This window comes from Vidua macroura, chromosome 6 (genome assembly GCF_024509145.1).
Source record: "Vidua macroura isolate BioBank_ID:100142 chromosome 6, ASM2450914v1, whole genome shotgun sequence".
Taxonomy (NCBI): Eukaryota; Metazoa; Chordata; class Aves; order Passeriformes; family Viduidae; genus Vidua; species Vidua macroura.
In genome coordinates, this window is record NC_071576.1 from 39,894,592 (window position 1) to 39,906,688 (window position 12,097).

At 34.3% G+C, this 12,097-nt stretch overlaps 1 protein-coding gene across 6 annotated transcripts in view; it reads left to right on the forward strand.

Moving 5' to 3' along the window:
* FUT8 (fucosyltransferase 8) overlaps positions 1-12,097 on the forward strand; it is a 94,907-nt gene that overhangs the window by 59,440 nt on the left and 23,370 nt on the right. For all 6 annotated transcript variants that reach the window (XM_053980945.1, XM_053980943.1, XM_053980947.1 and 3 more), the window contains 2 exons: positions 4,354-4,468; positions 9,976-10,213. In XM_053980945.1, the coding sequence (XP_053836920.1) occupies positions 4,354-4,468; positions 9,976-10,213 (353 nt within the window). The remainder of the gene's footprint in view (positions 1-4,353; positions 4,469-9,975; positions 10,214-12,097) is intronic.

The following is a 12,097-nucleotide window of genomic DNA, read 5'->3' on the forward strand; positions in this document are numbered from 1 at the left end:
GCAGTAATGTTATCTTGTGTTGAAGAATGCACAACTTGGTTGCCTCTAGTCCTGAGGAAGTTTTTTCCTGCACCTTTGAGGTCAACTGCCTCCTTATTTCCCTTTAATCTTTCAGTCTTGTTATGTGAATTGCGGGAACATTCCCAGTTTGTGTGCACATCCTTTGGCATGTGATGCACTGCTGTCTCTGGATGTTCTTTGCCCTTAGAATGCACAGTACCTCCCCAGGGGAGGAGCAGTCTCATCTTCCCTCTGCATTGTCCATCTGCTCGCTTCTCTGAAAGGAACACAGCATAAGTTTGGAATGAGCAAATCAAATGTTTGTCACTCTGAGAAACAAACACAGGTTTTTGTTCTGGTTTTTTTTTTTTTTTTTTTTTTTTTTGGAGGGGGGGTTTGTTAGTTTGTCTTGGTTTTTTTTTTTTGTTTGTTTATGTTTTTGTTGTATTTTTTTTTTTCTTATTGCCTGTTTTGTTTGTTGGTTTGGTTTGGTTTTTTAAGTACACGTGCCCTTTAGAATTTTTTTTTTAAAGGAATTAAGCCTGTTGCCAAATACTCATTTGTTTACAGTGCTGTCTTAAAAATTTGTATTTTAGATAAATGGAACACTGCAAGTGCACCTGGTATTACTTACTTTTATACATATACATGCACATAAATATACATAAAGATATCTCAGAAATTTTAATATGTATTATAATCTACTGTTTGGATTAGAAAGATTAGTGTTAATTTTAAGTACTTAAAGGAGTTTTTCATGCTGTCCTTAAGTGGGAAAACAAAGAGGTGGGTATCAAATGACAAGGTAGCTATGTAAGGAAAGAGGCTCATACTTATGTTGTTTTGTTTGTGAGGAAAGCCCTTTGTGTCACAGATTAAGACTTGCTTTGTAAGAGACAATAAACTTTAGTTTCTGTGGCTCTGAACAAGTAATATTAGAGTTCTTTGTTAATGTCGGTGACGTTAAGCAAATTGTTTACTTCTCATATAATTGTGCTTCTGGCTGGATGCCTTAATCAGTGTTTGTTGCTTATGCCCTAGGAGCTGTGTGGATTTTCTCCAGGGCGGTGCTGGTCTTGCCTTGTGTTTTTGTCAAGTATTTCAGTGCAGATTCTGTTTGAGAAACAGTGTTGCCCAACACAAGAGTTTCCTTGAGAATTACATAACTGTATTCTCATAGTTGCTATAGGGAAGAGGGCTGTTGAGAGTAAATTCGTCTAAACATTGGAAAGACTATTTGAGATTGAGTTATTAAAACAGAGCAAATTAATCCTCCAGTTGTCATGGTTGTTTCCTGTGTTGACAAAAGTTGTTTGCAAGGTGGCTGTTACTGAGTTAGTTTCATTCCTTCTCCCTGGGAGTAGCTGTCATCAGGGATTTTATGGCACCTGGCCAACATTTGATGCACAGTGCTTGGACAAATTTTCACATTATTTCCTTTGAATTACATATTTTCCTTTGAGTTTTTATTTGTTGATGTAAAATTTTTAGGAGGTTTAAATTTTTTCATAACTGGAATAAATGTCTAGACTGATTGTTAAAAATGCCCACCCTTCCCTCTTTATTTTGGCAGTCAAATACAGAAGAAGCACAGACAGATTTTTTCCTCCATTCTGCTTTCCAGGAACAAAATACTTTTAAGTGCAGCTCCAAGATTTATTTTATGATATGAAGCAACAATAGCAGCAAGTTGATGTTGTTGGTTGGTAACCCAGTGAAAGACGAAGTTTGATGCAGTAAATATCTGCAGTGCCACTGTGTGAAGTTTCCTGCCATTTCACCACCTGCAGTAGCCTCTAATAACCCTGTGCAGGCTCATCCTTTGTCTGCACTGAGCTATCCTGGGCTCACGGATCACCACTCCCTGTGCTTTTAACTCTCTGCACAGGGCATGACCCAGGTCTTTGGTATTTGTGTCTCTTTTAAATCTGTATTAGTAAGTTATCACAGTGATCTGTCACACTCAAACTCTAGCAGATGCAGCTAGGAAATGCACATTTCTGAGCAGTAACAATCAAAAAAAAGGTCTCTGTGACTGTCTTAAAATAGTACTACCTTCTAATCATTTCTGTGTGATAACACCTGTGAATTTTTCACTTCCTGGTTTACTTCAGGGTTTTATAATTTTTTTGAAGAAGATGATTATGGCTTCTGTCTGAAAACTCTTTCATGAATTTGTAACATTTCCTGCAGATCATTTGATACTTTTTATGGTTTCTACTGAGCAAAGCTGCCTTTACTTAATGTGGTGAGTCATTGAGGCTGTGTAAGGACACTCTCACCCATTTATCTTACCTCAAAAAGTATCAAAATAATTATATTTCATCCATGAGGCTGATGACTAAAACGAAACTACTGCCTTTTCCTTGTTGTGGTCACCATGGCCAGTAATATAAAAAAAAAAAAATTTGGGCAGCACTTTTTTTTCCATAGGAATAGGAAAAATTGCTTAAGAGCTGACAGAATTTTTTTATTGTTGTTTTTTTAATTGGTAAGCTTTGTATTTTCATCTATTTTTTCAATATTTAATGGAAATATATTTCTGTAAAGTATAGGAAGAGTACACTGATTACTTATGTTACAGGTACAGAAAAAGCTTTTTTAAGGCTAATGAAAGAGCATTTTAAAATGGTTTAAAATGTGGAAATGTGGTTGCACAGCTGCTTTTAATGATTTTTTTTCATTTTTTTTAATGTTTAAACCTTAACTTTGTATTTTTTCTTTAAACACTCAACATGGTTACACCCTGATTGGGAGGAAAAACATACTTAAACTCCCAAGAAAATGCATTGGTTTCCTTTTCCAGTATGCCTGCTAGCCTATGTGTTTTCTATAATTAGGGAAACTGTCTTAAGAGGAGCAGACCCTTCATCTGTTTAGTTATCTGTATATAATGCATTGTATTAGAACTAGTCCATCATTAGTTTTGTTCTAAATCTCTTTAAACTGTGTGTGCATGTTACTGTATTATGTGTCTTTAATAGTTACTGATTTAAAACTAGTCACCTGGTGATGATTTAAATTAATTTTTATGCAAAGCCACAATAGGGTGTTTCAAGCTCAATTACCTTGTAAAAGAAAATCGAGTTTATACAGTTTCAGATTAGAATGTAGATAAGGTTCTTCCAGTTGATTGACAGAAGGTGAGGATTACTGCTGCTGAATAATTTGGGTAAAATATTTAATACAATAATAGTAGATGCTATAGTCAGTGTCTCTGTTACCCTGTGTAGAAGCATGGGGATAAAGACCAGAATGAGTGTATGAGAATAAAATTACAGATACATAAATCCAGTTATTAAATTAGCAAGAAACATTTGTCTGATAACTCTGCTGATTAATCAAATTAGGGCAGCTCTATCTTTATCTCAATGTTTACTGCTTCAATATTGTGCCATTGAAGTAGTTTCCTAGTAGGGATATGCAGCCTGCTCCTCTCAATTATGGACACGGGGTAGCCTTTGCTAATTGGATTTGTGCTTCCAGTGCTAACAGGCGCTGCCAACAGCTTGACAAGACCACTTCAAATGTTGTTACGAAATGTATTTTTCTTACCCTCACAGTTTTTTGGTCACCTCCCAAATTTCTCTGCCTTTGTTCTGTCACTTCTCTTTCTAGTGCTCAAACTTTTGCTTTATCAAGAATTTCAGGCAATAAATAGCAGCATCTGAAGTTCATATGAAAGTATTAAGAAAAGTGGTTCAAACTTTAGCACTGTTATGGAGAAATATTTAGCAATATTAAATATTCTCAATCTATGAAACCAACTCTGAAATTACTGGTTCTGAGTTGGGCCATCCTTTACTTTTAGAATAAACATTAACATTTCTAGAAACACTTTGAATAGTTTGTCTCTTGTTTTCTATTTCTTCCCAAAAGCCACTGAGATTAAAAAGAATTTTTTTCCAGGGTGGTACTGTTTGGACAAAATCCGTAATTTTGACTGCAAATTTTAACAAATGTCATATAACATTTTTATTTTCATGATGATGACTTCTTTATTCTCTTATTTGGCCAGTGAAATGTTATAACCCTAAGAAGAGAATCTCTAATGTATTAAATAATTTCAATTTAGATTTTGATAGTTACTCAAAATTCATGTTTTGTAGTATGGACTTGCATGGCAATGAGTCTGTTTGGAATTTTAAATTTTTAATTGCTACTGGGTGTGGAACAATTGTTGGTGAAGGATGCAGTCAGTCTGTCTTGGCTACTGTTTGAATTGTGCAGTGGGAGGTAGCATGAAGAAACTGATTTTGAAGCTGCAATTGAAATACCTCTTTAATTTGTCTTTGGTTTCATTTAATGCTCCAAGGTAGTAATGTTAAGATTGTTTTCCTTTGTTGTTTATAGGTCAATAATGACCGACTTGTACTACCTCAGTCAAACAGATGGAGCTGGAGATTGGCGAGAAAAAGAGGCCAAAGATCTAACAGATTTGGTACAGAGAAGAATAACTTATTTGCAGGTAAGAGAATAGAGCTTTTGAATCAAGGTAAACATTTTTTTCTTCTTATATATATAGCTAAAACCTTGCAATAGAATTTAGGTTTAGCTAAAACCTTGCAATAGAATAATTATATCACAGTTTAAAAATGAATGTTGGTGTATGAATAAATTATGTAGAAAATAAATCATTACATTTCTTTAAAACATTATTTTATATGTATATGGAAGGTAATATTCCAAGGCAATCATTGGGGTTTGTATTTTTGTTGTTGGTTATTTTGGTTTATTTTATTTTGGTTTATTTGTTTCTTTGTGGGGTTTTTTTTGGATCCATAGTTTTTACTGGGCTCTACTTACCTGTTTGAATTGTTCACTTTATTGTAAAAGATAATTGTCTTGTTGATTTTTAAAATTTTATTCTTTAGGAGTATCAAAATGCATTAATATATTTGAATAGTTTTAAAAAGAAAATTTAAAAGTCCTTGTATCAAACTTCTGAACTAGCAGACCATTTTTAAAAACATAAGGAAGCAATACTGAAGTGCTTGTATAGTGTGTTGTCTAGTTCTAGATTGTTTCAACAGATGTTTGAGACTTCTCTAGATGCTCATATTTTTGAGTTGATAAGGCCTTTTTAATATATGTGTGTGTGTGTATAAAATCTAAATAAAACTTGATCTGAAGGTGTTGGGACTTCTTTTCATGACTGAATGCATGCAGCCTTATATGTAGTGATCAAAAACATATTTAATGTAGTCTGTTTTATTTGTACTTGTTTTATTTTTTATGGCATGTGTGCAGCTGTTTTGTATGGTCACTCCTAATGCCTGATCTTTTTTTCTTGTGTAAATAGCTGATTTTGTTTCTCAGATCTTCATTATTTCACAGTTCAGCTGTTGGAACCTTCTCTTCTTTGACCAAGCTATGTATTTGTTGCTTGTTATAAAAAAAAAAAACAACAAAAAAAAACCACCCTTCTGAGGAAAAAATCTCTCTAAATTGTGCAGCAGTCATCACTTTATTGTACTTCTTCAACTCCTTTCTGAGAACTGTTCCATATTTTCTCATTTTGATACCACTGTTTGTCAGTAGTATACTGTAACTGCTTTTCATGCTGAAAAATATAACCTTTTTCTACCTTTTCCTTGTCTTTTACTATCCATTTGTTGTCCTATTTAGTAAAACAACTGTGCAAGTCATCAAAAAGAGTACAAAGTTATTTGCTTTAACATAAAATATGCACCAATGTAAAGCAGTCATGGTTTGAAATTACACACATCTATATACCTCTATTAATAATAAAACTATTAAAAATAAAATAAAATAAAATAAAATAAAATAAAATAAAATAAAATAAAATAATTAACAACCCTTGCCCCTCAAGTTGGTGCCAAAAAGTATTATATGGGACATATTTGTAATTGTTTTTTAGTTAAGTATGAAAGTACTACATAGCTTTTTTCTGGTACATGTTGAACATTGACAGCTGCATTATTTTGGGACATCTCCCTGGGAAGTCATTTAGTTGAACGATTGTGAATAGCGATGACTGCTACTTCATTTGGATGACATTACCATAAATTTGATTTAATGAGGCTATATGTAACTAGTTTCCTATAGTTGGAGCAACATTTAAAAAGCTAGGACTTTATATTTAAGGAAAAGGCCTTATTTTCAGAGTTGTTTTTTATCAAACAGGTGAAGAAAATGTACAAGAGAAGTCAGATAAGAGCACCTGTAGTGCTGTAATCAAGTGAATAAATTATTATGAAGGCAGCAGTTTTCTGTCCCTTCTCTTTTGTGTCTATTTTTGTTCTGTTTATTTTAGGAAGTTTGTGATTCAGCATGCAGTCTCGCAATAGCAGAATATTTTTGCCTCTGATTTAAAAAAAAAACTTTTTGTTCAGCTTTAAAGGTTAAAAATACAATCAGGTGAGAAAGGTTGCTAAGTACTCAACAACACATCAATTATATTAGTCATAGTTTGCCATATTCAAATCATATTCTGCCATACTATTTAGTTGGGGCTTTGTATGTATGCAAAGAAAAGAAAGTTGGTCATGAGACTTTTTTTTGAGCTTTCTGGACTTCGCAGTATTTTTGGTGGTTTAATGTGTCACTTAGATTTTTCTGTCTTAAAGTGTATTAAATCCTCTCCCTTACATTAAAATTACTGATTCATGTTTTTAACAAAAGTCCTCATGCTAAAATGACAACAACAATAAAAAAGGCTTTGGGCACTTTGCATACATGCAAGGGGATGCACCTCATACAACTGTAATCAATGAAATCAAAAGTATATTATATGGTTTTAGTATAATAACCACCTAAGGAAGTGTGGTTACTGCTGATATCTGTGTGAGGTTTTCTCTAGGATTGAGGAACACAGTGTGTTAAAGTCCATCTGCATGCTGGGATGTTTCACTCAAGCCAAAACTTGTGTATCACAAGAGGGTAGGTGCAAACTAGAGGAATTTGTATTAGAGGAAGGTTTGAGATCTCTGGCTCTCAAATCAAATACCTACTATTTCTGACTAGGAAGAGAAGAACATTTTCTTCCAGCAGCTGGAAGAAACTTCTGGTTGTTTGTTTGGACTTGTTTCTTTTTGTGGATTTTTTCTGCCCCCAAAGTCTTGAGGGGAGCTGGTATGAAAAGGAAGGATTACAAATGATATTGCAAAAGAAGGGGAATAGAAGACGATATGAATTACATTTATGATAACTAGGATGAGAAACACCCATTTTTAACATATTTCTCTAAAAAAATGGGATTTTCCAAAGATTTTGGGCGGAACTCTCTTCTCCAGCAGACTGTAGCATCAAAGAATAAAATATCTATTGAAAATATAAAAAAAGAACAACTTTGTTAATGAGCATCATACTGTATTTATGAGGTTACTCAGTAAATGGTAGCAGAGTGCTTTCCCACTCCACTCTAATCTGTTGTGATTCATTAGATTAAGTACATTTCTCTGAACTGTGTTCATTAACACAGTCATTTCTCATACAGTAAAATGTATATTAACAAGCAGGGTTTACTTTTGCCAGTTTGTGATGTGTTTTGATGGTTGACTACACACTTGAAAGCACTGGAAGGTGGTGAGGCATTGAGGCAGTGCTTGGGACATTATTCCCACCTGAGCCTGCTTTCTGTGAATAGGCCAGCCAAGAGCCCTGGAAGAAGAATACAATGGAAATCCTGAATTTTGTGAGAGCAACAGTGTATGCCCATGTTCTTTGTAATACAAGACCATTAAATCCATCTTGCCAGTTGCAAAAATCTACTTTTATTTTAGATGGTATTCTCTTCTATAGAAATATGTAATTCTAACCATTTTGCTATTCTGAAAATTTGTTAATTTTTTCAGTTGCATTGTTCATAGAAATTATTCTGAGGAAGATAAAAGATGTAAACTCTGGAATGGCTTGATGATCTAATCTTCTGTATATTCAAGTATCTTTTGTTGGATTGGTCAGCTGTAGGTTTTTTGTTTGTTTGGGATTTTGTGTGGGTTTGTTAAATTTTTCTTTGGATTTTTTTGGTATTTGTTTTTACTGCAGTTTTATGGCTGTTACATTACAGGGCTTGACATTCGTGGAGGTCCCTTTCATCCCTATCTTCATTATATAGATCATTAAAACGGAGATAGGAGTGTGATCAGCAGTGTCACTAGGGTTGAGAACAGAATGTACTACCCACTCAAATCAGGGATTTTTCTGTGACTTTGTGCCAGGAGGAAAACTCTTCTGTCAGTCTTCACTGGTTTTAAAATTGACTGTTATCCTTTATCATCTCAATACTTTTACTGGTTGCTTTGGTTGGCAGTTTTGGTTATGAACACCCAAGCTATTCTGATGCTTGATATGTAACTTTTCTTCCTTATCAATGGGTAATATTTTCACCTTTTCCTGGAAACACCAGTTGAAACTGCAATATATCCAAATATCTCTACTTCCCTTTTTCTTTTAAAATTCTGAATAGACAATTGAAGCTCAAATATTGCTTTGTCTTTTTGCTACTTGAGTATAGCAATTTGAAAAAAACCCACAGTCATAAAGAAATTAGTTAAATAGATTTTTAAGTCATAAACTAATACTAATATGTATAGTTTTTAGTTAAATCTACAAATAATGATAAAACCCGAGTAAGGTCATTATATTAACATGGTAAGCAGTCACACTATCAAATTATATTTCACTGTGTGATTACTACTTGATTTCCATAATATTGTTCATAAGCTATTATATGAAGCTTGCATTTGCATGAAGGAAAGCAAGAAGGCACACCTTGACAATACTTCAAATATACCATTGATTAAATGCTTTCATTTTAAAGGACACAAGCATTTGGAGATAATGCAAGTGTATAAAGCATTATCTAAGGGCATTTTCTAAAAATTCACAGAAATTATTCCTTTCAAAAAGAACAGTGTTGTGGCTTTACCCAAGCTGGCAACAAAGTATCCCCCAGAGACTCCTCCTCCTCCCTGGTAGGACAGGGAGGAGAATCAATGGGAAAAAAAGCCCAAACAAACAGAAAAACCCCACAAAAAACCCCATTGTGGGTTGAGATAAGAACAGCTTAATAACTGAAACCAAGTAAAATATAATAATATTAATGACAATAGTAATAATAAAAATATAATACTGCTGATAATCATGAGATGAGGATGTATTTTTTCATGGAGTTCTTTCTGTGTGGACTTGTACAGAATACAAAGAAAGGCCCTCTTTCTCTTTTGGAAGACTGTGGGAAATACATTTGTTACAATTTCAAAAGATACCTGTTGGGTTTATTCTCAAGTTATCCATTAAATTTGTGATGACAAAAGTACTAGTCTGAGGAATAAAAATTGGGAATGAAAATTTTATTTCATTTATTGGCTTCATGCCAAGTTAGGCTTTGCATCAGGTGTATTTAAAATTAAAAAAATAAAATGCTGAAGGTATAGCACATGTTCTAGAATTCTGGATTTGTTTTGGATATTTTATTATTCCCTGCCTCCACCCCCTGTAGGTACTATGTGGTCACCTAGCCTGGGAAGCAGTCCTTAATAGCCATTTGTTTTATTCTGTACCATTTGTTTTATTCTGTACCATTTGTTTTATTCTGTACGTTGTAGACAGGTGGAAATTTTCTTTAATGGGATGACATGCATGCTTATTGAAAGAGAACTAACAAACTGGAAAAAATGCCAAAGGAAAAAGCTGAGAATCATGTTGATGAAATGTGAACTTGGAGTCCAAATGTTGGCTTTTTCTGACAGATTTACAAATGAGAAAGTAATTTAAATTCTTGAATGTATTCTATTTTATGTTAGGATAATGAAGTATGTTCAATAAGTGTTCATGTTCGCAGTGAAGAATTCACATAAAATTTTCATGGAGCTGAAGCTTACTCATCCAGTAGGAGATGTGTTGTAGCAGGGTGGCTTCTGTGATTTATGACATTTGCCAGTTTTTCAGAAAAACACAAGCCTTTGGTGTAGCTTCTCTTCAGCTCCACTTTTTCACCCGTCCTTACAGAACCCGAAGGATTGCAGCAAAGCTAAGAAACTTGTGTGTAACATCAACAAAGGCTGTGGCTATGGCTGCCAGCTTCACCACGTGGTGTATTGCTTCATGATCGCGTATGGCACGCAGCGCACGCTCATCCTGGAGTCGCAGAACTGGCGGTACGCCACGGGCGGCTGGGAGACCGTGTTCCGGCCTGTCAGCGAGACCTGCACCGACAGGGCGGGCTCCACCACTGGCCACTGGTCAGGTAAGGCTGAGCCACCCCCATTGCTCCTCCTGGTCTGTGCAGCTTCGTTCCCGTAGAATGAATTTGTTGTCCCTTTCGTGTTGTGTGGAGCATGACAACTGTGACTGCAGCTGTGTATGTGAGCACCTTTTACATCTTATTTACCCACTATATTAAAAAAAAAAAATCCTTCATAAGATAGCTCTGCATTGGCAGAGTTTTTTTAATACAAAAGTTTTCCATTTGAGACTTAAATTATAATTTTTCAGCAGGGTGCTACTGTGTTCTCTACTAGATATTAATCTAATTTTCATGGGAGGGGAGGATTAAATAGAGGCTATTGTTAATAAACTTTTTAAGAAAAAAGGGATGTTTCCAATATTAAGCACTAGAAATAGAAATGGTATACAATTGTTACACCCCCAACAAAATAAACAACTAGTTGAAATAACTCCTAATGCAAGCTGAACAGATGCAAAATTCATGCTATAAAATTCATTGCTATAAAAGCAATGACAATGTTAAATATGAATTTTTATTTGTATATCAGCAAGGTGGTCCATTCTTATATCATGCTGAACAATTTGCCTAGAATAAGTAGATGGACACTGATGTTTGGAGGATCAGATAGCTTTGTTTGAGTCAAAACAATGTTTGTTTTAAATGACATCTTTCTCCATGTAATTGGTAGTCAAAACATATCAACATCTTCAGTCTTTTCACTAGGACACTGCATACCCTGTGCATATGGAATCTTAAAGTAACTATTAAAGTTTTACAGGTCTGAAATTAACTTAATCAGATTTACAAAATCCAATTTACAGGTTGCATGTAAACTTGTGTGTTTACACATTGAAACAGCATTTGCACATTAAAATAGCATCTGTTCTTCAGAGCTTCAAGATGCTACAAAATTAGCTTTGAGAATTCTAGTGAGTTTTGTGAATGAGATTTTTGTTTTTCAAAAAATGTTTATTGGAAATGGTTGGATGTTTTATAAAAGCAACTATAAATGGACAACAGATATTGAGAACTCCAGATGAAGTTTTATTCGTGTTTGGTGAAGTTAGTGAGACTACAGTCTGGACATGGCTCTCAGTGGACTCTTCTACATGACTCAAGAAGTTAGATGCAGGCAGTTTTGTGAGCAACTTTTGAGCACAGTAAGCTGGAAAACAGTGCACTCATGCACACATGGCTTCAAAAGGTCATATGTTTTCATGAAAATCTATTTAAATAGATGATGATTTCCTGCAATATAGGCTCTTGCTGATGAAAATGCAAATAATCCTTTATTTTTGGTTCCTACAGTTTGGGTTATATTCTTTCTTTTTTTTTTTTTCTTTTTTTTTTTTTTTTCCCTTTTCAATTAGTTTCTAGATCAGGATGAATAGATTGAAGGCTGAGCACATGAAATACCCTGATGCAATAAATTATTTTTTAAATAATGAATGCCACTAATTTGAGTTTTGGTGTTGTAGTGCTAGAGGGCTGTGAAAGACAATCTTTCTGTAGTCGGCCTGTTGGCCAGCCACACATGCTATAAACTGTATTAAATTCTGATCTTGTGCAGTGGCTTGGTCGGTGAGGATGAATGATACTGACAAGGGATCTCTTTACTAGCCTCAGCCTGGCTTCAGTAGGAGTCATCACTGGATACTTAATTGCTGCTAAATTTTAAAGACAGTGTATCTTGCTGAAGATTTCTGTGTGCTTTTTATGTCTCCCTAAATCTATATATATTTTTATTTACTTGTATATCTGTTTATTTATTCCCTGTTTTCTCAAGGACAAATAAATCTGAAGTTCTTAACTCTAGTTAAGAGCAGTTTGTTTGCAAAACCTTTAATTTCTTTTTTTCTCTATAAATTCTGAAATCAGCATAGGATTTTCTATATTTTCAAA